Consider the following 27,300-nt stretch of genomic DNA (forward strand, 5'->3'; position numbering starts at 1 on the left):
TCGCCTTTTTCTCCTCGCAAGGGGGGAGCCTTAGGAAAAGGGGGCGAGAGAGGCGGCTGAAGTGTAGAAAGAGAGCAGGTGAATAGTCAGAAGGGTGCGAAACGAGTAGTTCCAGTGTGAGGAACTTTCTTTTTCCGCACGCTTCGCCGAGTGAGAGAGGATGTGTCTCCTTCTGCTCGTTGSGCGCACCCCCTCTTCTGCCTCGTGGAAGCGACCGCTCGCACAGCGCCCCCCCGCCCTCCTCGAACGAGTTAAAAAGGCGGCGTGAAGCCCCGCCCCCGGGGCCCCTCCCGCGGCGTGCCGGGGAGGGGGGTGTGGCTTCGTCCTCGGCAAGAGGCGGTTGGCGACGGTTGGGCCCCTCAGAGCCTCTTAAAATGAAACCTAGCGGGGCCGGGAGCGGCGCAGAGAGCGAGGGGCTGCGACCTGCCGGAGCCGCCCGGAGCCGCCGGCCACGCCGCGCGGGGCTGCGAGCTGGGCACGGCGGGCGCCGCCGCGGTCTGCCGGCCCAGCGCTGAGCCGCGCCGCGCCGCGGAGCCGGCGGGCGCCGCGGGCTGAACGGCGCTGCCCGCCCCGCTCGCGCTCCTCGCCTGCCGTTATTGTTGCTTACCCCCGCCTTCCTCCTCAGCCTGCGGGAAGAAGTCTAGCCGCGGACTGAAATCGCTCCTTTTTTTACCCGCTTTTCAGCACACGCACCCTCCCGCCTTTGTGCGGGCGGGGGGAGGTGTTTTGTTTTAAACCAGGTGTTTTAAAAATACCCCGAAAACGGCGTTTTTTAGAAAGTAGCTTTTCTGTGGAAAGCCACTTTTTGTTTTTAATCAAAAAAAAACCCTACATACGTAATCTACCTAGAGTTCCTGCAGGATAGCTGCTGAGGTGTCTCGTGTGTATATGCTCTTCTTTTTTTAAGTTTAATTTTGAGGGTTTTTTCTTTTTTTTTTGACAGAAGTGTCATATTAGAGCGGGGTGGGTTATTCTCGTTTTCCTTTTTTTTCTCTTTTTTTTCGTTAAACACAAAGCCAGTCTCTTATTTATAAATCTGCCGGGACTTGCCTGTCGCGATGTACAACACGGTGTGGGATATGGACCGCGATGACACAGACTGGAGGGAAGTGATGATGCCATATTCCACTGAGCTGATATTTTATATTGAAATGGACCCTCCAGGTACGGAGCAAAAATCTGCGTGCATGTCTGTGTGTGCATCCCCGAGCCGGTAGACGCTGCATCTATTTCCTTCTATTATTGCCATCTCCCTTGCCCGGAGGGCTCAGCATGTCTCCTTGTTGCATACTTTTCCGTTTGGGAAAGGACGGGGGTATCTGCAGAAGGAGTTKGAAATCTGCAGCTAAACTAGCTTTGGTGCCTGTATAAACTTTGCACTGACTCGAACCCGCTGTCTGCAGAACAAAAGTGTTTTAAGACTGGTTTCGGGGAAGGTATGAAGGGACGATAATGACTTATCTTGCCTTCGGGAGGGTAAAAAAGCTGCTAGCAATCTCTTTTTTTTAATCTTTATTGAAAACTGCATTTTAGATGCGTTCATTGGTAGAGCACCAATTTTATTACCCCTTCACCTGTGTGTCTTTATGTGCCTGTAACACTTTGATGTTAGTGATTTATCACTCTCTTTTAATTTAGTTCAGTTTAATAGTTCTTACAGTTTCTGAGATCCTTTTCTCTCCAGTTCTGTTACTGCATTGACAGGTTATATGTGTTGTCTCTGAGTGTTTTTTTATTGGGGGGGGGGAGTTTTGTTGAAATAATTTCCTTGAGGCAGCATTATTTTAATAACAAAAGGTTCCTTGTTCAAAACCTTGTTCAAAAGGTTTTAAGGCAACTTTTTTTTTCTACTGATTGCCAGTGCTGAAAATAGAGAAATGTTTCATCGCTTGCTTGCCTGAAGTTTTTAGGTAGGACAAAGTTTCATTTGCCTCTGAAGAGTGAGARAAGGCTTACAAGTACAAGGAGAAGAGTTTGACTCTTTCTTTGGTAATAAAGTAAGCGTAGATGTGTAGCTGTGAAACCATATCTATACCTGTAAGTTTCTAACTAACTGGCTGAAAGCAGTAAGATAATTGAAGGGCCTTTATGCTCTTCTGTCTGATTCAGAATGTGCAGTAAATTACGCATCAAAACCTTAGCCTGCCGAGAAGCTGATAGCAAATAAGTCCTTTGTAAGTGACTACTGTGTAGCGTGTACTATTAGACTTTCAAAATGTGTTTTTAAATCTATGCCTGAACTATGGCTTGTATCTGAAAGTGTGGTTTAGTCTCTTTGTTTCAGCACAGTGAGCTGGTTTTCTCTCTCCTTAGGTATGTGGGCACTTTAATTAAAAAGTGGGGGGAGGGGAGGGGAGATAGTCCTAAGATTTTTGGATTTCAAGGACCTGTAGTCACTTCCTCTAGTAACTCTGACACTTTTAAAAATTGGACAGATCTCTCAGGCAGTACCGGCCACTACTCATTAAATTCTTACATAGCTGACAATACCTATTTTTAGATGCTACTCCTGAATGCCTAAAGTTCAGTCAAATCTGTTTGCTTGCTTCTATAAATTTCAAAGGGTATCTTTTCTGTAAAAGCTTGTCCAATTTCAGCTGTTCAGGCAGTTAATAACTGTTTGCATCAATGAAACAAATTTGTGTCAATGAAACAGAAAAGCAAGTTCTGTTGTAGGTGCCTTCAAACAATTGATGTTGATTTAAAAACAAAAAAAGCCCCTTAAGTGGTTTGGTGTGAGGAGACTGCTAAAAGGGGTTGGCCTAACTGAACTGGTCAGAAAACAATTTTATAATATTTCTGCATAAACTTGRCAATGCAGCCTTCAGAAGTTTATATTAAGAAGCAGTGCTTCTGTCACTAATACTGTCAGCATTTCCATCACTGAAGCCTTGTTGTCAGGGATCAAGACTGCATGTACAAAACTTAAGTTACTAAAAGGCTTAGTGCTACATGCTGATACTCTGAAGTGTTCAGTAACTTTATCTTTAATATTCTTAAGCTAGAAAAGTCAGAGCTGGGAATGATGTATGGGATGGTCCCCATGTGCATGTCCTGRTTTTGTAGAACTATAAATTGTAGGGGAATTGGGGAGGGAAAGGAGAGAATGTATCTAAGGTCGTTGTCTTTTCCCTAGTCTGGAGGTGGGATGGAAAAGCATTTTAAGGTCTGGAATGATAGGTCATCCCTAAGGGGGAGTGTGGAGGAATTTATTTGGAAGACTTAGACACTCTGCATGCCTTGTGATAAAGTCACTTTGCTTGCACCCGGTAACACCACAACTGAATTTGGCCCACTTCCAACAAAAATTTGTTAAGGCTTTCAGTATAGAATTCCCCTGCACAGTGACTAGAGTTCYTGAGCAGTTGAACTGTGGCAATATGTTTTCTCTACAGTGCACAAACTAACAATATGCAGTGAATTACTGTGCTGCCAAAGGAGGCAGTGCATTCTTTTGTCCACAGAACTTGCGTGAAGAGATCCCTGGTTGGTCTTTATGCTACAATACTGGGCACTTACTGATACAGGAGCCAAGTGGTTCAAATCATGCATGACTGCTCATGATGACATTTTAGTATGTCTAAACTTTAGACAGAAGACAAAAGCAAGGTTAACATAATGTGCRGTGTCACCTGTAATCCCTAAGTCAAGGGTAGGGATACTGTTTCTTGTTAAGGGCCAATAGAGCTTTATATTTCTTGGCAGGCAGTCTTAATACCCACCTTAACATTGTCCAATAATAATGCAGAAATAAAATCCTGTGATAGCACACAGTATGAAGTGAAGCTGTAGACTATGTCAAACCTCAATGCACCTGCACCAGCTTATCAGTGTGCTTGCTTTTTCTGTCTGTATCAGATGTTGTAGTTGTAAATGGATGCTTGGAGCAGTTCCTGAAGTCAATCTACTAAAGAGCTTGCTCAAAAATAAAATTAAAAAAAGATCTCTTGCATGGAATTTTCTCCAGTTCAACTGGTGCAAGGTCAGGAAACAAGTCAGCTTTCTTCTAGAATTTAATCCAGCCTAAGCATAGGAGTGGGGCAGTTTTCCTAAACAGACTGATAGATCTATGGATTCAGTTCTACCAGCCTTGCAAAAACATGCTTTATAGGTCTACTACTAATAGGGCAGCAAAAGTGGTGAAAACTAGTGGGGTGACTCTTATTTCTTTCAAAGTACCTAATACCTTTCCTTCTGCTTGCGTGTCTTTTCATATGATAAAATGTATCACTAGCATAAGGTGTGTCCATAGGATGCGTATATGGCAGACAATACTAGGTGCAATGAAATAACTTCCAGTGTCCAAAGACAAAATTGGAAGCACCAATTGCATGTAGCTAACATAATAGCTTCTAAACTTTTAAATCAGGATTAATATGGAATATCACGGCTATAAAAGCATCATACCCTGATTCAGACACTAGGAAAATGGTTATCAGTGACTCGCTTGCATTTTTGTTCTTGCTCCGAGCCTTGGTGTCTGAAAAGACAACTCAAGGAAATAGGATATAGAATTGAATTTATTTTTATTTTACCACATCTGTTCAGGTCTGCAACAAATCGTAGCTGCCAGAAGTTTAAGTTTTTAAGTAGAGGATCTTGAACTGACTGCAAAAGCTACTGGAATACCTGGTACTTAGGTATTACATTGCTTCTGATTAGTAGCACTGAATTGTGACTTTCCCTTTCTCTCTATAGACCTAGGTTATATTATCAGTTATGTTGATGATAAAATGTGTGATCAGTGAATACATTCTGTCACAGTTGGATGAAAATCAGTAAAAGTTTTCTGCTGGGATTTCAGATCCAGATGTCAGCAAAGATATTTGGCTCAACTACAAATTAGAGGTTAGTTTCACTTGTGTGGGTTGTGAAGAAAACCACAAGTTTAAAGCAAGCTTACTAATGCAGAATGGGCTTTGTCTATTGATGGGTAGATAATAGAATAAGTACTTATCCTCAAGCTGTGTGCAAGGTACCTTTTTTAAAGGCTATTAGGCCCAAATATGTCTGACTAAATTTATTACTTGACTCAACTGTTTTTTTCAAGACTACTACTCTTCCTTGCCTCCTCTGCTTTACCCAGCTACAGCAACGCTGTTACTATAAAATCTATATTCCTTTAAAAAGGAAAAGGATGGGACGAGTAATAATCTGTAGGCTGCTCGGTTTAGCCTACTCTGCAAGAGCAGTATTCCCATTGTATGACAGAGACAAGTATTCAAAGAAAAAAAACTATTATAGCTCCCACTTTCTTCTCATACATAATTGACAACCTTTGTTTTAAGGGAATACTCTAAATTGGGAAAACATAGGATTCTAATTTCAAGGGCAGTGTTTACTTGGATCTGTCTGCTGTATCATCCACAGTGTTAAGTGGAAACTGAATGTGGCTCCATAGTTCGGCTTTGTGTGATGCGGTTGCCAGATGTAGGTGTGAATACTGTGTGTCTGTGCCTAATTAATTTTTCTAGTGGAAAAACAGATGAAAATTTTAAGAGCGTTGTCAGTATTGTCCTTCAGCTTATCTGAGTTGACTCTAAAAGCTTATCAAAAAAAAAAAAAATCTGCTCTCACACCCCTTGGTGTGAGACCTAGTTTGTTTCATCAGCACAACGGCACTGTAACAGCAAATGTCCTCACTGCAAATGCAAGTTTTGCTGGAAGTCAGGCCCCCCAGAGGTAGGCTCTTCTGCAAAGCATAGGTGTTGGTGGATGGAGTGTTCCCTTATTGCAGAAACCAGGAAACTTGTGCAGACTGTTTTGGGATGGAACAGAGAATAAAGACTCAGTAAACTACACTGCAAATCCTGAAAAATGGCTTAAATCCAATTCTCAGCTCCTATAAGGAAAGAGGCATGAAATGTTTGTAATCTGTTTTTGTTACACCTAGATTTCTCTACCACTGTCTTCATTTAATGACTGCTGTAACCATCTCTTTTTTTTCTGATTGCATTTTCAGGCTTGTTTTTGCATTCCTTGCGTTTGATTTTTCATTCTGATGGCTCTTACTGTTAAAGAATGTCACTCATCAGCTTTCAATTAAGTAAATGAATGCAGAAAGTAGCATCATTAATATAAAGTGAGATGATGCTTTGCTGGAATAGGGAGAACCTGCTTTAGAAGGCTGGACTTTTTATCATTAGGCTTTCAGAAGACAAAAATAAAGTTGGGAGTTGTAATTCAATTGTTCTGAGAAGCTGCAGGTTTATGCAAATTAAAATACAGAAGAATATCCTGGGAAGGAAGGGAGCTATTTGTGGCATGCTTGAAAAGAAAACTCTCTCTAATGGCAGCAAATGTTACTTCTGCATCATTCTGAGCAATTTTGTATCTCATCTGTAGCCTCTAGCTGAGGGAGGTTAATCGCAGTGTTGCTTCCTTCTACTTTGTCTACTCTCCTTGGAGTTTCTTCTGAAGAATGTATTTTGCCAAGCAGTAGAAGACTTCTGCCTTCACCTTGCATTCATAATATCTTATTCCAGAGCTAACCTATTCAGGCTTATCCTTACTCTACAGTTTGGGAAAACTGAGAGACATAGTTGGTCATATACATTTGCACCCATTGCTAGGAACAGGTGGGTGCCTTGCATCATCTCATGTTGATTGTTTGGTGAGTCACTTTTTGGGCAGAGAACTAAAGAACTTGGGGGGAAGAAAAAGCAGCATAAAAATACTTTTATCAGTATTTGCCTGTTTGCCTGTATACTTTAAAGCTTAAGTTATTATTGACAGACTATTACTGTCTTAAAACAGGTTTCTGTCAAACTTTGGCCCCATTAAAGCAATAGAAGTGTTCTACCTGAATTTGGGGAACTTCTGTTTGTAAAGTACGTTCCTCAGTAGTGCTTAAAGAGCAGGCTCTGCTCCTGTATTAAATGTCCTTATGAAAATGAGTCAGAATGTTTTTCTCCTATTTTTTAATCTTATTTTTTCTGACAGATTAAAATCTGAACCGTAACTAAGTCTGTTCTTCGCATAATCTAAACTACAGCATATAAATTTAAGAGGTGTTCTAAAACAGTGTGTGATGTTACCATCTTACGAAGAGGTTCTTTCCGTCGTCCTTGATCTTAGCTGTGCCCTCCCCTCAAAAGGCAAAGGTTTTGAAATGGTTTAGGAAATAAATTCCAGCACCTTGTTCTTCTAGTGCACTTTTAAGATAGAGTGGTTACCAAATGGAAGTTTTATAAAAATGCATACAGTTCAAAGGAAGCAAAGCTGCAACTGGTGTCTGTTGTAACCTTTCCCAGTTGGACTCCAGCTGCCTGGTGAACCCTGATCCTGAAGCACAATGCTCTCTAAATCTTTCCTGTGGCTGAATAGGATCCAGGTTCTTCTCTGGCTTTGAGTCCAATAGCACATTCAAGATGGCCAGCGCCCATCTTGGATGAGATCAGATACTCCAGGTGCTTCAACCTGTGACTATTTTCAGCATTTGCTTAGACTCTCTGCTAGTTTTCATGAATGCTGGAAAAGTGTTGTTTTAATGATATATATGTTGCTGCTTCTAAAAATCAGGTATCTCTGAAGCTTACAAATGGTTATTTGGGAAGAAAGGATTTGGGGAAAAAAATCATACTACTTAGCAAAAAAAAAAAAATGTGGAGTTGGACAAAATAATAAAACATCAATCTATAACCCCTTCCTTTGTTCTTTCATTCTAGAATAACTTGATGTTTGGTTTGGTAGTACTTTGAGATTCTTGTCCTTCAGGTCAGGTTTCTCCTTCAAAACATAAACCCATCGCTTCCCTGTGCCAGGTACATCTTACTCTCCTTTACTTCTCCCCACTTCCTCTTGAAAAAAAAAAAGACTTTTTTTCAAGTTTTTTTTCTTTCCTTAGCCTTATTCTAATTTTCRGCCTCTGTAGTCCTTAAAATCTGCTGTTTCGCCTAATCATCTTTGCCTTTGAAGGAATTCTTTCCCTTACTTGCACTATCCCACCTCACCCTCAAACAAACAAAAATACCCAAACCAGAAGTGCTGCAATGAAGCTAGAGAAAATTACTGTGGCAGGGGGACACAGCCCACTGTCCCATTGCGTTCCTTCTGAGTGTGGGCAGTAAAACTTGCGTTCCACAATGCCTGCTTCAGGAAAATGTTCTAGAGGTGATGTAGATGAGAAGTTCATTGATGTATCGTGTACATAAATTCTGTCTGTGTTACAACCAGAATTTATAGATCACAGTTAAATTTCTGAAGTTGTCAGTAGTCATACTGTGTTTCTGCAGTATGGCCATATTGAAATTTTAGGAATCTAGATCGTTAGAGCTAGCTAGCTCCTGGGGAACTGCTCCTAAATTTCGAGTTAGTATTCTTTGGGGGTTTGTGGCATCTTTTACTTCGATTTATCTCTTGTCTCCAACAGTAGTTTCTTGAAGGCTTCAGAGAAGCTTGAGTCAATGAGTTGAATACTTAAGATCTTTTCTGTTTAGAGGAGTGTGGTACAGACCACGCTATTTGATCAGTACTGCAAAATGAAAGAAGTCAAACTGCTGCTGTGAAATGGTTTTGATTAAAATATTTTGAAAATCAGTGTACTTGAACAAGGAGATCAAATTCATTTATCTTGTTACACCTGAAGCATAAGCGTCAGCTGTGCCATCTGAGGTATACTAGATAGGGACTGTGACTTTTTTTTTTTTCCAATCTTCTCTGAATTTCGGCCTCTGCTGGGAGTGCTGGATAGGAGCGCATGTACTGGGGCTTCTGCCTCACGGTAACTGTCTTTATGATCTCTGTGTGTGTATGCACACATGCACGAAATGCAACAGTTTTCTGAGTAGTTTTCTAATTTCATTTTTTTTTCTGTTGATTKGGAAAGCACCTTCTGATCTTGATTTAGATGGATCTCTGTTAGCAATTTAGGTAGTGTTGAAATATCTCTGTTTAGTAACTACAGAAAATAGTTTGGCATATAGCAAGGACATGTGCTGTGTGAAGGATATTTTTATGTACTGCTGTGAAAGATCTGAGCCAGTGGAAAACTGGAAAAAAATGCYACTTGGAGCAGAAGGAGTCACATGTATTTAAGACTATTATATTCAAGAGGTAGGCTCTTCTGCAACAAACTTCTCATGAACACCCAGCCATTTCTGTGAACTAGTTCTCCTGTGAGGTTTATGCTTGACATCTGGATAGATAGATGCTCTTTGACAAATCTAGGGGGAAAAGCTCCCTCCTCCCTCTGCCCCATTTCAAGTGACTTTTTCCTTTTTGTTAGGTCTTCCAGTTACAGTCTGTCACTGCCTCAGCCTGATTTCATTGTTTTATCTTCCACAATGAAGAGCTGATTCTTTATTCTTGGTCATTATAGGTCTGTGCTTAAGCTCAATTTTATGCTTTCCTTAACTCATRCACACAATTTATCTTCTTATATTGACCAAACAGTATCTTTAATGGCTRTTTGAAGATTCTGCTTGTGTTGAATAGTCTTCTAGATTTGACACCACATTCTGTGAAGTACTGTTGTTGATATCTCAGATTTTCACGGGACAATGAAATGTCTGCTTCCGATTTTAATGTGAGAATTGGTGAAAGCCTAGGTCTACTAGTTAGTAGGTAGTTACTCCTTTCTGAAGTGAGCCAAGCATGTGATGCTTAGGTAATAATGATCTTTCTGAGTGAATAAAACCAGGAAAAAATTTAAAGCATTGTTGCTGTTTTGGTATCCAGCTTATCAACAGTGTATTAATTGTACTTGCTAAGTAAAAGAGGACTTGTGGTTTTCATCCTAATCGTGTTGACTTTGTAACAGTAGTCTTCAACGCTGTTAGTCATTCAACCTCAGCCAGTGCTGTAGCTTTACAATTAATTGTTATGCTGTGGTCCATGTTGAAAGGAAGGACATCTGTCATCAGATAGTGGATATAATTGGGGAGTTGGGGCTTTGGGAGCTTTACAATGTCTTCATGCAAAGGGTAGAATGAAAAGGAAATGCTGTGTTATTTTGTAATGCAGAAATCAAAAATCCCTGTGTCATTTATCTGGCAGTGAGCATCTTCCGTTTCTGCCTCTCTCAGACAGTGAAGTAACAAACCTTGTGACACAGTGAAGGGTACTTGTTATATGCCCAAAGGAGAATTCTGAATCTGAGTCCGCCTCTTTTTTTCAGACTGTTGTTGTTTGCTCCTCTGCAGGTCTCCCATACCAAATAATCTTTTAACCTGTGCAGTAGCTGTGAGTGTTCATGAAGAACAAAGAGTGTACCAGAAGCCTGACAGTCTGTAGGAGATGAAACTGTGGTTGTGAGGTGTGAGAGGATTGGATGGTTAGGGGAGTTTTCAAACAAAACCGATCTTTATCAAAAAAAAAATCAAAACTGAAATATTTCTTAAAGGTATTGTTTTTTGTGAAAGTTCACAGAAACACAGACAAAGTTATAATGGAAGTGTTTTCATTGGAAACTTGCCTGGATTTTTGCCCGCTTGTTTGCTGTTTTCTGTAATGAGATATTGAAAGGCTTCARTTCTTAGAATATTTTTTGGCCTTTGGTGTCTCACCTGATCTGGTGGAGGAGGGCAAAAGTGTGAGCATATATAAGGTTCCGTGGCCAGCAGTAATGTCCCCATCTATCATTCCTTGAGGAGTTTTCAGGGCTTATTAGCTGCCCTTTGGGGAAGAGAAGCTTAGAAGGACATTGATGCTCAGTATTTGAGAAGGGGGTCTTGGCAAGAGAACTGACAAGTTGAGATGTGCAGCTGCCAAGATAACTTACCTGTCAGTAGTAGTGAATGAGTTGCTGTCAGCTGATGTGCACGATCCTCTCTGTCAGCTGGAAAATCTCAGCAAAGGTATAGTGCCTTATTACTCCCACTTGCATACACAGTTCACAAATTCACTGAAAGGAAGAAGTGCAAAAAGCACCTTTTTCAGCACATGCTTTTTTCTCCCTCAAGTTGTCTTGAGGGGATCTAGTGTAGCAGTGACAAATACAGGACTATTGAGGGACAAAAAGATTTTGAGTCTTGACATTAAAAGTTTTTGAGGAAATTGAGTAGAACTACAAGAAACAGTTGAATGTTGGGAGATTTTTTTTTCTCAAAAAAGAAAAACTAGCTTGCACTTTTGTTCCAGGTCTTTATCCATATCTACAATGGGAAGATATTTCTGTCCTTTAGGATTGTGTCATTAAAATATTAGCTTGCCTAACCTTGGAGTACTTGCGTGTTTCCCTAGCAATGACACTTTTCAAAGCCTTATATTACAGTTTGTAGGGTACAGTATGCCAGCTTTTTTAAACTGGGTAACTATTTTAGGAGTCCTCTGATCTGTTATCCGCTTGTCACAAAATATGTAGGCAGAGTAGATTGGGATCTTCAGCAGGAAGCAAGTTAGTAAACAAGGAAGTGCTGAGTGGCTTAAAATTGACTACTCAGTAGCTGTGATTATTTGTAACAATACAGATAGATAATACTGCATTTAAGTCTCCTATGCTTTTAAGTATCTAGCTTGCATCCCTTGGAAAATGCTGGAAGAAATGAGTAAAGTAATGGAGACATTCCTAGACTAAGTGGCATTTGCTTGGAAACTTCAAATTAAAGTTTAATTAATTGGCAGACTTGTGCATAAATACTGCAGCCAGAGGAGGAGTGGACTGCTTGACTGGATGCTACTTGGGATGTAGCACTTGAAGACCCAAGGCATTCTGCTTTTTTACTCCCCCTGAATTAGTGCTATTGAAAACTCTCACACTTTGGGCTCCCTGACTCTTAAATCATGAAACTTTTAAAATTTTTGATTAAAAGCCTAGCTCAGAAAACTGGATATCTCTTATAAGTCACAATGTACTTTACAGAAGTTAAATCTTGTATTAGTACAGCCCATTGTCTTCTACAAGAGACCTTAATTAAAAAAAAAATACAGCAGTACTAAGCTTCAGATACTTGCCAGTTTTATGCGTTTTCTCAGTGTTAGAGGTGGTTTGAATTTCAGGGAATTACATCCGTTAAATCTGGAGTAGCCTTTAAAAAAAAGAAAAAACAATTCTGTGCAGTCAGTATCTTGGCAAAACCTAATCAATAGGCTTTTTTCTCTAAGGAACTGCGTTTCACTTCTACAGAGCAGCTCAGCTAAAGCTACCTGCTGGAGACTGCACAGCAGCGTCCTGGGCCCTGACGTCAGCAACATACGATCGCGGGGCCCAGCTGGCATTGGCTGCCTCTGTTGTCTCCGTTCCCTCATCAGCTTCTTTTTATTTTCTTCCTTCTAAATGACATAGCTCTGGGATTGGGATTTAGCTCAAGCTAGGCTGCTTGGGGAAGCTAGAAAGAGGGGACTTAGAGTGCTAAAGAAAGAAAAAACTAAGATGCCTGCTAGTCTCTTCTCATTGCTGCATGCCAGGCAGTCGCTAAGCTGGTCTTGGGAATGCGAGGATGGAAGCATCCTGTTCAGCTGTTGCCTTTTGGTTTGTGTGGTAAAGCTATCCTAGACAGTGGTAGGGGCTTTTGTATCTCATTCTAACAGTAGGTCTTTTTTTTTTTTTTTTTTTTTTTTTTTTTAAAAAAAAGTTTGTAATCACTAAAGATCAGTGTTGCTTCTCTCTCAAGAAAAGGGAAGAAGGAGGAAGAAAGAAAACCATCAAGATTTTCACTCTAATCAGAGCTTGTTTTTTAGACAAATTGAGATTATGCCTGTGGCTAGATCAGAATTGGACCCAGTGATAAGGAAGAAGGAACACTGCTGTTCTTGAAAGCATTTCTATTGACTCCCAAGCCAGTTTTATTTCACTTTACTGTAGGATTTTAGCTTTCTAACATTAAGTACAGTGTATAAAACTGGATTTTCTTAGATTTAAATCAAAATCTGTAGACTCTGTAGGGCTGTCTGTAGCTTCTAACAGAAACATCACAGGATTTCTTCTAGCAGGGCAGTTARTACTGTGTAGATATCACTAAAAACTATTTTAGTTTTATCACTTACATCTATTCCAGCTCATTGTGCCAGCACTCTGAAAGCAGCAGCGTGGTGGTTGCTGCTCTGTTACAGTAGACTTGTCCCACTGTTGCAAAATGCTCTTCTCGTGTCATTACAGGTTGTGGGTTGCAGAGTCTAAGTTACTTCTTCTCCAGTCATAGACAGCAGTCATATCAAGCTGATAATATAGTCAAGAAACACRAAAATGTTTGGGCATGTTAGTTTTGTGGGCAAAGCAATAGCAAAGGCCTGTTTCTGTAGACAGTACTTAAGTGAATAATCATAGAATCACAGAATCAGTAAGGTTGAAAGGGACCTCTGGAGATCATCTAGTCCAACCTCCCTGCTCAGCAGGGTCACCTACAGTATGTTAGACAGGGTTGCACCCAGGTGGGCCTTGAGTATCTCCAGAGAAGGAGACTCCACAACCTCTCTGGGCAACCTGTTCCAGTGCTCCGTCACTCTCACAGTCARGAAATTCCCCCTCACGTTCAGGCGGAACTTCCTGTGCTTCAATTTCTGCCCGTTGCCTCTTGGCCTGTCACACGGGACAACTGAAAAGAGTTTGTCCCCCTGACATCATCCCTTCAGATACTTATAGACATTGATGAGATCCCCCCTCAGTCTTCTCTTCCCCAGGCTGAACAGGCCCAGCTCTCGCAGCCATTCCTCCTGGGGCAGATGCTCCAGCCCTCTGATCATCTTYGTAGCCCTAYGCTGGACTCTCCAGTAGCTCCATGTCTCTCTCGTACTGGGAGCCCAGAACTGGACACAGCACTCGAGATGAGGCCTCCCCAGGGCTGAGTAGAGGGGCAGGATCACCTCCCTCAACCTGCTGGCAACACTCTGCCCAGTGCGCCCCAGGATACCATTGGCCTTCTTGGCCACAAGGGCAYGTTGCTGGCTCATGGTCAACTTGTCATCCACCAGCACTCCCAGGTCCTTCTCTGAATAGCTGCTCTGCAGAAGGTCAGCCCCCAGCCTGTACTGRTGCCGAAGRTTTAATCCCATTACTATTCAAAGAACTTGAAGCACTGAAAGTAAAGAACGTGATCCATAGCACTCTAAAAACAGAGGATCCACCCTTTTTCAAATCTGCAAGCTATTAAAGCATTTTTTTAAAGTCTATTGTGGAAAGGACTCCATGAGTCAGGTTTTACAGGAACTGGTCCAAGTCTTCTAATTTTCTCACGCGGAGTAAAGTTGTGCAGACAAACCTATGATAGAAAGAACTGATACCTACCTTTTTTAGTAAAGAAGGTAAAAACAACCTGTAGTGAAGATGGTTGGTGTAATACTTAGTTCTCTGTGCCCTTTTACTAAACTCTTCTTCCCTGCAGTTCTGGTCTTTGTTAGTTTGCTTTTCTGTGCCCACTGCTTTGGAGTGAGCCCTAACAAAGCTGCAAAATAATTCCATAGTATACAAAGGAGCAAGACTTAAGCGTACAAAGAGGGCTAGAGAAGTATTCAAGTACTCTAGAGAATACTTGAAAGCCTCTTCTAGAAAGCCCCTAATACCTTGCTCTATTACCAGTGTAAAAGAGGCTCTTACACTGTAAAAACCTTGAAATTTCTGGTATATCTAAGCCTTTGTTTGTTTGTTTGTTTGTTTGTTTTAAAAAAGTGAAGTCATTGCTGCTGCCAATGTATTCTTAAAAATAAAATTAAAAAAACCTCCATGCTACTGTGTTTTCTACATGAAGCTTCATGTTCTTGTTGATTCAGAATTTGCAAAAGATTCTGGAGTAGTTTGAAAACATTTAGTCGCTGTTTTTTTCTGAATTCAGATTTATTGCTGTGTGCGGACCAATCACACTCAGAACTTTGTTGCTGATGTCTTGTTCCTTGCTTCGAATATGAAGAGWAACCAAGTGCAAATGTGAAGTGGGAGGAAGAGGGGCCTGAGAACACTTGCTAATTCTGGAACTTTGCATACGGGAGGTGGAACAAAATAAGGGACAGGATATAAAAATCATTCCACAGTCTTTGTCTGGATATATGCTCTTCTCACCCTGCAAAGGCAGAATAAGACCCATAGAGCTTCAAGCAAAGTGGAGTTACAAATGTGTCTTATTCTCAGTAGTACATCTAGGAGTACTTAGGTGTTATTCAAACAACTGTAGTGGTTGAGCTAGGACTGAATGCACCCTCCTAACCAGGAAGCTACTTTACTGAATCCAAAGGTTTGCACCTTCCTTTTATGAGACCTGTTATTGCCTTGGTAGATATGTGCACACCTGAAAGCTCCTGGCTCACCTCACAAAAAGAACCTGTATGTGACAGTTTAATGCTTAGTGCCACCGAATGAATGCTGCTATCTGAATCAGGTGTTTGGTCAGCAGCCCCAGGGTGCAAACGTCTGGGTCAAGGTTCAGGTTTAGTTTAGATTGGCTCGATTAAAGCATCGGCTGGTTTGTCTGAGAACAGTAAAGTTACTGTGTGTTAGATAGTCAACATGAAATGGTATTTGAAACTGCAGTTGGAGCACGGTATTTTCTCTTCTTTAATGTGGGAGGTGTGGCTCAGAGGTGAGCAGATGAATAGTGCCAAGTAGCACACCTCTCAGCACTAAGCCACTCTGCACTGGAGCAAGAGATCAAAATCTTCTTTCTTTGTATTTGTATTTCTGCGTGTACACCAGGACTGCGTGCATCTGAGAGATGGTGATTGTCAGTGTGTGTCAGGTCTCCTCTCTGATGCTTGTGTAATCTGATGACTGGGACGTAGGGCTGGGAGAGCAGATGTTCAGGGTCTAACTTAAAAACATGCTAGCAAATCATTGTATATTGCTGCTTTATCTTTCTCTGAACTCAAATGATAGCTGTCCCTCTAAAGCACTCTGTGGTTGCCTCATGAAATGCCAGGAAAATGCCCAGTTTCTGTGGTAGTGTTTCTGATGAGCCCTGAGCCCCACTGCAAAGCAGGGAAGAGCACTCGAGACATCTTTCTTGAAGAAAATAGTAATGCATTTGTGCTGACAGACAAGTCTCTACTAATATATTAGTATACCTGTGGCTGCTGAATTATTCTTGGAATAGGACTTACATTCAGGATCATGCTAAAGTTTTGTTTGAGTTGTTTTGAAAAACTGGCTGGATGGCAAGAGGTTTAGTGGTTGTATGTCCTTACATTGTGTAGTCTATTTTGAGAACAGAAGTAAACCCTGTTTGCATTGAATTCAGAACAGGGGAATTCTAGGCAGATATGCCCTTCCAAAAAAACAGAATTTGAAGCCAAGATAAATCTTAATACACGTGTACAGTTTTGGCAGCTGTCTGTGGGGGATTGTAGCTTCCCCTTTCCTTTAGTAAAAGTTACTGAGCTGTGTGGTTTAAAGAGGTGTTGATAACTTAGAGCTAGATGCCCTAATGGTAAGCTAATGTCCCTTTTCCTCTTACTGTATTGCCTCGTGTCCTGTATGAATTACCTATACAAAGAGTTGTAGTTTCTGTCCCTAAGCCCAAAAAAACAAATCCAGTGTTGAACGTGAGCCATGGGGTCTGTAATGGATGTGCAGCTGCCTAGCCACCACTTTTCTCACCAGCAAGGTTGTTTTTCCCTCTGAAGGAGGGCACACCTGTGTGCTCTTATGGGATTCTGAAAGGACTTGCAATTCCTTAGCAACCATAGCTTTTCCATAGTTATGCACAACACTCTTCAGGCTGTGGCATTCAAGCATGGTAATTTGTTTGGAGGTGTAGCAGTGATAGCCCATGTGGTCATACCTGAGCCAGTCTTCCTTTTAACAAAAGCTCCCATTTCCTCTTATTCCTTACTCTTCTCCTTCCTCAGGTCTGTGTTTTGTTTGAGTACTGGGAAACTTAGGATCACAGTGCAGCTGTTGACATCAAAGTACTTTAAAAATCACAGATTCTTTTTGTTTTGAGAAAGGATAAAATCCAAGTTCATGCTTTTTTGCTTTTTCTCTTGTTTTTTTTTCACTATCATGTTTCTGTAACATTTCAGTGATATTTTGTGCTACTTACCTTTCTTTTTTCTGCTCTTCATTTTCAGCTCTTCCTCCAAAGCCCCCCAAACCAATGACTCCAGTTAATACAAATGGGATAAAGGACAATTCCAGTTTCTCTCTGCAGGAAGCGGAGTGGTACTGGGGGGACATCTCAAGGTAAACTTTATTTATTATTAAAATTACAGTGGACTTGTTAGATCTCAGGGAAAGAATAATGCGTCCGTTTCAGACACAGAAGAAATGCTTTAGGACTATACTTGGCAAATTACCATAAATGCAAGTGTTCCACTGGTTTCAAGACTTGTGTTTATGTTCTAGAGCAAAGATTGTCAAATTTGATTGACAGCTATTTTCCTGGGATTTAAACTTTCTCCAGATATATAAACTCTTTGAAAAATTGGAATTTCTTTGGTTCAGAAGAAGAGTGCTTCTGAGTATGCTATATAGTAATGAATTTTCAAAGTATACAGGGTTGAGATGCATGCAGTTCAGGAAACTTTTAGTTGGAGATTTATTAAGAATAAAACTCCCTTTATTCTAATTTTTGATCTCTTCAACATTTTGTTAGAATTGCATCTGTATTAATTTCCATTATGTGGTGGTATAAAACTAGTCTTATAATGCTTACCATCACCAGCTATCATGTAGCAGATGATAGATACATACCAACTAAGTTTTACCTTYTCAGGAAACACTTTTCCATGTGCTTGAGAAAATAGATGACCTGGGTTAGGTTCAGAAAATAACATACCATTTTTTTGTATACTTAATTTAACTGAAAAGAGAACCAAAGTGTCTAGTCTACCCTCTTAAGGCATTGCTGAATAGTCTAGAATTTGGAAGTGTAGGGAGAAACGTGAGCATGCTGGTCTTGTGATCAGAAGTTGCTCAAACTTGTACACATAATACTTTAAAACAGTTTGCCAGATAAAAGCAAGAAAAGTGTATTTGTCACAGTAGTTCATTGAAGTTCTGAGAAAGGAAATAAAGTTTTCATATCTTTATTGTACCACTCTTATCTCTAAAGTAAACCCGCATAGATTTCATTTTTGAAGGGCCTCAGCAGTGATATATTTCTGTTAATACTAAATCAAAGCAGAGTGGGAAAACCTGATCACAAAACCCGCTAGGCAGGGTTTGTTTAAAACAGCTCAGTATCAGTGTAAGTTCATTGACTATGGATTTGTTCCTCATTTACCAGTGCATGTGATGATAGGTGGAGATGCAGTACAAGCCATGATGGAGTTGCTTCATTGGGTTAAATGTGACACACACACCTGTAAAGATGAAATTGTTTGACTCTAATTTGGAAGCCAGTAGGTACAAACTACATTGGCCTGACAAATCAGCAACCAAGTTCTTAAGAACTTTTATTGAAGGTTTTACTGTGCCTCTAGATCACTTTCTTCTATTTAAAGATAGGAGGAGGCCATTTGAGTTACCTAGGTCTAGTCTGTGAAAGGTTTTGAGAGGAATAACCTGCTATGCACATGACGCCTAATAGAAGTCAGTTGTCTTAGCAGAATGGCTTTCAGGTAGTTAAATTAAGGCCATTTTGTAAGAATACTTACATTCTTAATGTTTGAACAAAAAAAAATGATTTTTCTTTGTAAAGTTCAAGCAGACTTCCTACCTCATTTAGATAATGTTGAGGCTACCAGATAAACTTTTGTTTTCAAATGGTTGTATTAAAAAGTGCTTAAGTGCTTCTAAGAACCTGTGAGAAGGCTGTTACAAAGTGTGATTTGTAATCTAGGTGGAATGGTTGAACCTGTCAAGATGCTTAACTCCTTCAACTGTTTTTAATGCTTACAGGTATTGCCTTTCCCTAAAAGCTTTCTTGATTTAGCCTAAAGCTCTAGGTCTAGTTTTTCTTTCTCTTCACACTTGTAAATAAGGAGAACTTGCACTGGAGCTAGCAAGGTTGCAGTGGTTTAAAACTGCTGTAAATAAGATCGGAGTTAAGCCAATAATGAGTCTTTTGAGACTGAAACTGTGCTAAACTCTAGACACCTTTGAGAGATGGTGCTAGAGCTTGTTTCTTAAGAGGTCAGGACTGGCTTCTCAAAGGGCACCTGTTCCCAGTGTGGGCTTTAAAACATGAGCAGCTTAGAGTGAAAGGTTATGAACTCTTGAGACACAGTACCTACCCTTGCTTAAACGCAGACTCCTTCCTAAGTGGCAGTTGACTGCAGCTGCTATTTTTTCAGTATAACTGCATAAGTTTGAACTTGCTTTAGGTGGCCTGAAAGACTGGAGAGCCTGAGTTTGAAAGAAGATTGCTTCAAATTTTTGAAGACAAAACTCCTTACACCTCCTGGTGTTGGTAGCCCTGGCCTTGATAACTATAGTAAAGAGAGTCATGTCTTTAATGCTTCTAATTCTGTCTTCCTTTCCATTCTCCAGGGAAGAAGTAAATGACAAATTACGAGACATGCCAGATGGAACATTCCTGGTGCGCGATGCATCAACCAAGATGCAGGGAGACTATACTCTGACTTTACGGTAAGTGTTGAGTGGTAGTATTCTGCATAGTCAAACCTTACGTGGCTAGTCATTGTTCCGGTGACAGGAGTGGCTGTGTAAGGCTTACATGGCCCCAGCTGAGAGAGATCCCCAAATGAACAAATGAGCTCACAGAATGAACAAATAAGTAGCCAGGTGTAATAGTCTGTTCTGTACAGATTCAGTGATTCTATCCCTGAACTGAACAGTACTGTAAGGGTTTCTCTGTAAATTAGACGCGATTTGGGGAGGACAGCAACTCAGTAGTTAGTGCTAAGGTAAAAGTATTTGTAWGATAGGGCTTTGATTAATAGGAATGGGTTGAATAATCTCATCAGCATGCAGCTCTGGATAACTGAAAACTGTCCTCATAAAAAGAGTATTTTGTGCTTTTTGATCTAAAGTTTAGGAAATGTTGAATTGGAGGCATGTTTATTAAAATTGTCTACAAGTGGCAGACTTTTCAGAGCTGCTGCAGCCCTGGCTACCACAGTTAGGCAGCAGACCTCTTGTGACTAGCTTCTAAGGTTTTTGCCCAGAATGTCCAGTCACTTTCCTCTGTCAGGCTCTCAAGATTGGTTGTTACAGGTAAATTGGGATGACATATAAGCCACAGCTGTGGTAGCATATCTTTGGGAGTTTCTCTGGTATGTAGGTATTTGATCTTGCCATGCAATTCAGTTGTCTTATGATGAGTTTGACCTCAAGCATGTGATTTAAATTCTACTGACTTGTACCTTGAAGTCTTTGAAGTCCAAGACTTCTGTGCTAAGGTCTGGCACGATTTGGTTATTTCTCTGAAGCCCATGTCTTTAGGAACCACAACTGAGAGTACAGGAAGGACAGAATATTGTCTAAACAGTCTGTTGATGGAAAGGGAAGAAATAAACAGTATTTGTGGAAACTGCTAGGATGTATAAATCTGGATAATGTAAAGTCCAGAATTTACAGCCATGTTGTAATCCTCAAAGGATTTTGTTTTGGTTAGCATATCCTGTATTAACATTCATAACTTGAAAGACTTGTGAATTACTCTATAAATGTATACTCAGTTGTATACTATTAGTGACCCTGAACTCCAGGAAATGCTGGGGTTCGGTTTTAATATGGCTCCTTTATTCAGCCTTAAGCATCCTCCTTTTCCCTTGAAAAAACTTCTAGCTAAGCTAGGCCTTTAGTTACAATAAGCTGGCTCCAGAACAAACACACAGGAAGCAATTTGCTTTGGGCTTTGCTCCCATTCAAATAATACCCAATGATAATTCTGTGTCTATTGACTCTTAAACTACCTTATGTTTGTTAGTATGTAAAGGATAATTATTAAGGTGTACTTATTTAACTCTCTGACTGGCTTCAAAGATTCTTACCCAGGAATTTCACTATTTTAGTTAGCAGCCTCAGTGTTGAAGACAATAGGAGGTATGCAGTAAAACCTCTAAATGACTACTGTTTTACAGGAAGGGTGGCAACAATAAACTGATAAAGATCTATCATCGGGATGGAAAATACGGCTTTTCTGATCCACTGACATTTAATTCTGTTGTGGAACTGATTAACCACTACCGCAATGAGTCTCTTGCTCAGTATAACCCGAAGCTTGACGTGAAGTTGATGTATCCAGTATCCCGGTATCAGCAGGTAAGGTCTTTGTCAGACTCCTGTAACTATTAGTGCAGGCAMTCTGACGGCACACACTAATGTGTCTTCAAAATTCTCTAGACATTTAAGCTTTCTGCTGCATTTTCTAAAACTACCTGTCTCCATCTGAGCAGTCCAGTAGGGAAGTGAAACCCCTGCATGCTGCAGCCTTGAGCCTGTTTGAGCAGCTTTGTTCCCTTGGGCCCCTGGGACCTCCAGGGCTCTGTGCTAAACAGTTGAAGTTGCCCTTGAAACACATCTCCGAGCCATGCCGCTGCTTGCTGTATGCTTTTAGCCATCTAGCTTTTTCAGCAATTTTTTGGATGTTTTTATTCAGTAGTCTGAGACATTTSCATGCTTTAAGGAAAAAAAAGTGTAGAGCTTTTTGGAAAAAGCTCTCATCTTTCACTTCTGATTTTGAGCAATCCACTTCCTCCTTATTCCAAAGTAAGATAGAATTGTAGACCTAAGCTGTCATGTATTTTTGGAGTCTTCAGGGTTTTTTTAGCATAGTTCTAGGTGTCCCATAATACCAGTTCCCGGTCTCTTTAAACTCCAGAACTTGTTGTGCAGAAGGAAGGGATATTTCAATTTGATATTTGTGTTATGTAGAAACCTGTTTATAAAAATTATGCTAATGGCTGTAGAAATGCAAATGTGTGTGAGTGGACAAGTGAATACACTTAAGGAAAAGCTGCTTTGCTTGAAGACTTAATAGCTTTTTGTATATACAGGATCAGTTGGTGAAAGAAGATAACATAGATGCAGTAGGTAAAAAGCTTCAAGAATACCACGCTCAGTATCAAGAAAAGAGTAAAGAGTATGACAAATTGTATGAAGAATATACCAGAACATCACAGGTTAGTTTCACTGCAGCTATCTGCAGTGTCTGTTTCATGATATATTAAAAAAGACTTAATATATTAAACCTAACAAAGTCATTCAAAGTCAAAAAATACAAAGAAAAAAAAATGGTCAGTTGTTTTGTAATAGAGCAAGGAGGTGTGAAGGTTGATGGAAACACAACCAATATTACTTGTTGGTCATACCCCTAGAGATATAGTGTGGGATGAGGGAAAAAATAGCAACTGAGCTTTCTATTATAAGGGAGAACAATGGAGAAGACCATCCTGTGCAAGCTTTGCACTGCAGACTACTTTTTCAGCTTCTGAATATTTACAGCTGCTGCAGTGAAAATACTGGAAGGGCTTGATCCAAGTTCTRTGTGAAGTCATGTTCAAATCAAATCCTGAATTTCATGCATTAAGGAAGTGCCAGTATGGTATTTGGGTTGATAGGGGGATGATGTTTGCTGGCAGTCTACCTGAAAACTAAGATGGAAAGCAAGACTAAAATACTTCTAAGAGAGTTTGCAGCCTAATAGGGAGGTTGGGGGGTAAGCTTACAGGAAGGGAGCAGAGAAGAGATGACTACTCAGACACTTGCACTAAAGTAAAATCTGATTAATCACATTTTGACTTGTAGGGGGAGAAGAGTTCATCATCTCAGTCAATTTAGGGAATGTAATTGAGTCTTGTGTTATCTGGATCGTGAACAAATGACAAAGACTCTTTCCTCACATAGGAAATTCAGATGAAGAGGACCGCAATTGAAGCGTTTAATGAAACCATTAAGATATTTGAGGAACAGTGCCACTCACAAGAGCGATACAGCAAAGAATACATTGAGAGATTTCGCAGAGAGGGGAATGACAAAGAAATTGAACGGTAGGCTTACAAGAAAGAACTAGTGTGCACTCTAGGACTCCCATGAATTTTTTAATATAATAATCATATAAAACAACATTTAGTAAATTCAGTATTTTCACTGAGACTTTCCCAAAGTATGAACCTTCAATAAGCCCACTTCAGTGGGGAATTGCGTTACAGGGAGAAGAAGTGGATTGTTCTGTCTCTAACTTAAGCAAATTGAGATACTGTGATGAGGACCAGGTACAGTTTACATATGTATATTTCTAAAACACAGAACATAGACTTGATATACAAGGTGAATGTCTGTGAGCTGTAGTGTGAACTCAAGAAATTGTTCTGAAGTGCAGTGTTGGCAGTGTATAGTTCTGAATCACCAGACTGACTCTATAAAGAACACTTGTTGCTTGACCATGTTGGTGCTACAGAAAGCTGTATGTACCACAGAACAGGATTTGCTCCTAAATCTTGTTCTGCATTTTTTTGTGGGGAACCCATAGAGGTTTTGAGTCTTCTTCCTTGAAGATATTTATAACTTGACTGCACATAAGGTCCACAAACYGAAAATTCTTGCAACAGATGGTAGGTGAAAGGGTGATGGGTCTTCTAGCAAAAGATCTTGTGCTTTTCTGGCACTTCTGTAGCAATTTTCATGTTAAAATGAGGGGGAAGAGCGGAGGAACTGCTGTCACAGTAGTTTGTGGGTCATTTATGTACAGTGATACCAGTAAGGTTCAGTCCCTCTGGACTGGATTGACTTCACCTCTCAAATATTGCACAATTATTTGCAGGATTATGATGAACTATGAGAAATTAAAATCACGCTTGGGCGAGATCCACGATAGTAAAATGCGTCTGGAACAAGATTTGAAGAAACAAGCTCTGGACAACAGAGAGACTGATAAGAAAATGAACAGTATCAAGCCTGACCTAATTCAGCTCCGCAAAATCAGAGATCAGTATCTTGTGTAAGTAAGCCTGACCTGTGACTCAAAATGGTGTCTCTGAACCAGGTTAATGACTGTTTCCATCAGGGTAATGGGAATTTAATTTTGTTTTCATAACCAAAATGGTGTGATTACTAATGTGGTATTAAACCTTGGCGTGGGATATTTGAGTAATTGGTTGGCCTCTTCCTGACTTCATTACTTTATTACTGCAGTTGTCAGACTTAAAGGGTCTGCTATAATTAAGTGCACATTGTGACTCATGTAAGTAAAGTATCATTTAAGATTAAATGAGTTATCAAGCAAAACATGTGTCTACAATGCAACAGAGATTGGTAGTTTTTGTACTGGGTGAGGCAGATTTTACTCTCATCCTGCTTTTGATTTCACTGACACTTCTGTTACCCAGCTGTTAATATCCTTGTGCTGGAGTCACTGCACTGGGATAACTCATTCTGGCAGAGAACAGTGGGAAGTGCACTCTAAGAAGGTGATGCTAGGTGGTTAGAGGAAGCCAACTGCAAGACTGGTTTTGCTTTTTCTCAGGAAAACAGGCAGCTGTCATGGTTTATATTCAGCTTCTTCCCTGGCCTGCACTGTGCAGAGGCAGTACCTCTTTCTCAAGCTGTACCTACCTCTTTCTCAACTGTACCTTCCTCTTTCTCCAGTTAAGAGGCTACTTCATGGCTCTTTGCTGTGCCCAGTAGAGGTGGCATCTCAGAAGACTATGCAGGGGAGCGCTCATACGGAGTGTGGACTGTCTGTGCCTTCTCTATGGCTCTTGCTAGCAGACAGCAAATTAAGCTATAGGCCATTTCTCTACAGGGCCTTGTGTCTGAACCTCTGCTAGCTCAGTAAGAAAACCTACACACATCCTCTGAAGTAACATATTAATGCTCTCTTCTCCTGGCAGATGGCTCAACCACAAAGGAGTAAGACAGAAGCGAATAAATGACTGGCTGGGGATCAAAAATGAAAATATTGATGAGTAAGTGTCATTATATATTTAACTTTACTGAGAGGTGGTGCATTGATAAGTGGTATGTTTTGTAGAGGTTGGTAATATGAAACATCAGTTTCTCTGTAAAGGATTGCAGAGARAAGGAATTCTCTAAGGGATCCTTATGTCATGTGAGGCAACAACTCTGCTGAAACATTTAAGATTACAACTAAGTCAAGAAACCTGAGTTACATATTGAAACCTCTAGGATTAGAGGCTATAAGCTTGTACCAAGTGACCAGTAGGAGCCTGACATCCATGTCTGAGGGTTCTTTATGCATTTACTTTGAATGAGTTCTGCAAAAATAAATCACTCTGCTTATTGATTCCTTTGCTAAACAGAAGCTAACAACTTGATCTCCTCTTGCAGCACATACTTTGTGAATGAAGAAGATGAAAACCTGCCACATCATGATGAGAAAACTTGGTTTGTTGGGGACCTCAATCGTATCCAAGCAGAAGACTTGCTCTGTGGAAAACCTGATGGAGCATTTTTAATTCGAGAAAGTAGCAAGAAAGGGTGTTATGCTTGTTCTGTGGTGTAAGTATAGTTTCTTTTTTTTTTCTTCTAACTTTTTCAGTTCACAAATCTCTACCATATTTCTATATTCTGAAGAACAAAAACCAGGTCTAGCCTAGGCCTACTCATTGAAACCTGTTGCATGTTTTCAGGAATTCTAGAATGGCAATAGTTATGTTGCAAAAATCTTCTTTGGAAGTGCAGTGACTAATTCTAACAGTCTTTTCAGTCACCACAGTCGCTAGTACAAAATTTTGAAATATTCCAACTTGAAGCTCTACAGTCATAAGCAATTCAGGGCCAAATTCTCCCATGTTTTCATCTGCCAGGGAACATGTGGGAAGGAAAACTGCACTGTAATGCTGTAACATCTTCTGTTCTCACTTTTAGACATGCCAAACTCCAGACTCCTCCTGTTGTGTGTTTAAGATAATGGAGGATAAAACTTCAGAGGAGACATTATTTGTGAGCAGTAGTTCTTATGGCATTCACACAGACTCAAAACAGCCATACCTATATCTGATGTTTTGAATTGCACCAGCCTTGCATTGATTTTTAGTGTTTTACTTGATTTTATGCGAGTACAATGGAGGGCAGAAATACTCTGGTTCTATTATCTAAAAATCCTTCAAGCCTATTTTGGAGTGCAAAATGGCTTTCACTGATTTATTTCACATGAGGCTAATTACATCTGAAAGCAAGTCAGGGAAATAAGTATGTGAAGGTATATCACCTCAAGGTGACTGAAGGTTGTAGTATCTGTTATGCTCAGGATAGTCTGTCACAGTCACTGAAGTGACAGGTTCATCAGATACTTCCGCTTGGTTGGTATCATGCTACAAGATAGCAAAGGCATGGCATAATGTAACCTGTTCCTACATGTGACTTGGATTGTAAAAAGCTCCAGTACAAGGATTACATAATACTTGATCTTTTTGGCAGATAAGTTATTCTAGCAGCTTTGGAAATAATGTGTTCCAGAAAATGCTTTGCCAAGTTAGGGACTCAATCACTATGACTTCAGATAATGAACCAACTTGAATGCATGCCATGCTTAACATTAGAAAATGCACATTGAAAGTTAGTGCTGTATTTCATGAAACACTCTGTAGGTCCTAAGGACTTGCAGGCTTTGGCTTGTTCACTTAGTTGAAAGCTTTCCAGATAAGTTGAGCACAAAGTTGTTGCTGACTTCAGGTGCTTATCTTCTTGGTTAAGCTCTTGACTCTTTTTCCAAGAGACRTTTGGAGAACAATGCAGTAGGGAATTGTAATACTGGGATAGAAGAGGCCTGTTATGTGGATTATTATGTAAGAGTATTTAATCACATGCCCTGAAGTACTGTTTCTTCACAGACTATATTAATCTCCTCTGCTTGCATCTACTGGGTTCTCCATTGTGTAATTTAGTGACTGGCAGAGTTGCTATGTTAGTTAATTGTTAATAGACTGTCACTTTGGGTTTGTTCTTTGATGTTAAACTCCCTTGTTTTCTTTCCTTGCAGAGCTGATGGAGAAGTGAAACACTGTGTGATCTACAGCACTCCAAGAGGTTATGGGTTTGCAGAACCATATAACCTGTACAGCACACTTAAGGATTTGGTTCTTCATTACCAGCAGACATCCCTTGTCCAGCACAATGATTCCCTAAATGTCAGGCTTGCCTACCCTGTCTACGCACACATGCCCCCCTCTCTTTGCAGATAAATCTTGGGGAGGAGGAAAGTGTTGGCTATCTTGGATTCTTTTCTACAATTTTTATTAGAACTTGGAGGGCATTCTTTCTCCTTAGACTGCTTGTTTTGCACAAGAAGTGATTCTGTGAATGTGAATCAAAAAGAGGCCTAGCAGCAACAAGATGACAACTTGGGTGTAGGTGTCCTGGTGCTACCTAAAAGCTCAGCTGTGCTTTTACACTGATACTTTTGTTTCCTTATGAGGGGAATAAACTCAACACAATGCATACAAAAATACTGGAAGCAAAACATCATTTTTGGAGATAATTTTTTGCCAGGCACCTTCAGAGGAACTTCTAATTGGATTTTGTTTTCTCTTGTTCTTGTAGAGACAATTTGAAGAACCTCTGTTTGAGGC

The 27,300-nt window shown here is 40.3% G+C and overlaps 1 protein-coding gene across 1 annotated transcript; it reads left to right on the forward strand.

Moving 5' to 3' along the window:
- The first annotated feature begins 339 nt into the window (after positions 1 to 339).
- Positions 340 to 27,008, forward strand: PIK3R3 (phosphoinositide-3-kinase regulatory subunit 3). Its single transcript, XM_085308106.1, has 10 exons — positions 340 to 1,164; positions 16,933 to 17,044; positions 19,295 to 19,393; positions 20,851 to 21,031; positions 21,766 to 21,891; positions 22,616 to 22,758; positions 23,532 to 23,708; positions 24,601 to 24,675; positions 25,058 to 25,228; positions 26,712 to 27,008. The coding sequence occupies exons 1-10, from the start codon at positions 1,059 to 1,061 to the stop codon at positions 26,911 to 26,913; spliced, it is 1,392 nt and encodes a 463-aa protein (XP_085164232.1). The 5' UTR covers positions 340 to 1,058; the 3' UTR covers positions 26,914 to 27,008.
- Positions 27,009 to 27,300: the final 292 nt, after the last annotated feature.

Source organism: Rhea americana, unplaced genomic scaffold, assembly GCF_003343005.1.
Source record: "Rhea americana isolate MKP2758 unplaced genomic scaffold, rheAme1 scaffold_27, whole genome shotgun sequence".
Lineage (NCBI taxonomy): Eukaryota > Metazoa > Chordata > Aves > Rheiformes > Rheidae > Rhea > Rhea americana.

Bases quoted from the DNA above. Each gene is read 5' to 3' on its own strand.
- PIK3R3 (XM_085308106.1), top strand. From the start codon at position 1,059: ATGTACAACACGGTGTGGGATATGGACCGCGATGACACAGACTGGAGG. The intron at 21,892-22,615 runs GTTAGTTTCACT...TTCCTCACATAG, and splicing joins AATATACCAGAACATCACAG to GAAATTCAGATGAAGAGGAC. The intron at 25,229-26,711 runs GTAAGTATAGTT...CTTTCCTTGCAG, and splicing joins TGTTATGCTTGTTCTGTGGT to AGCTGATGGAGAAGTGAAAC.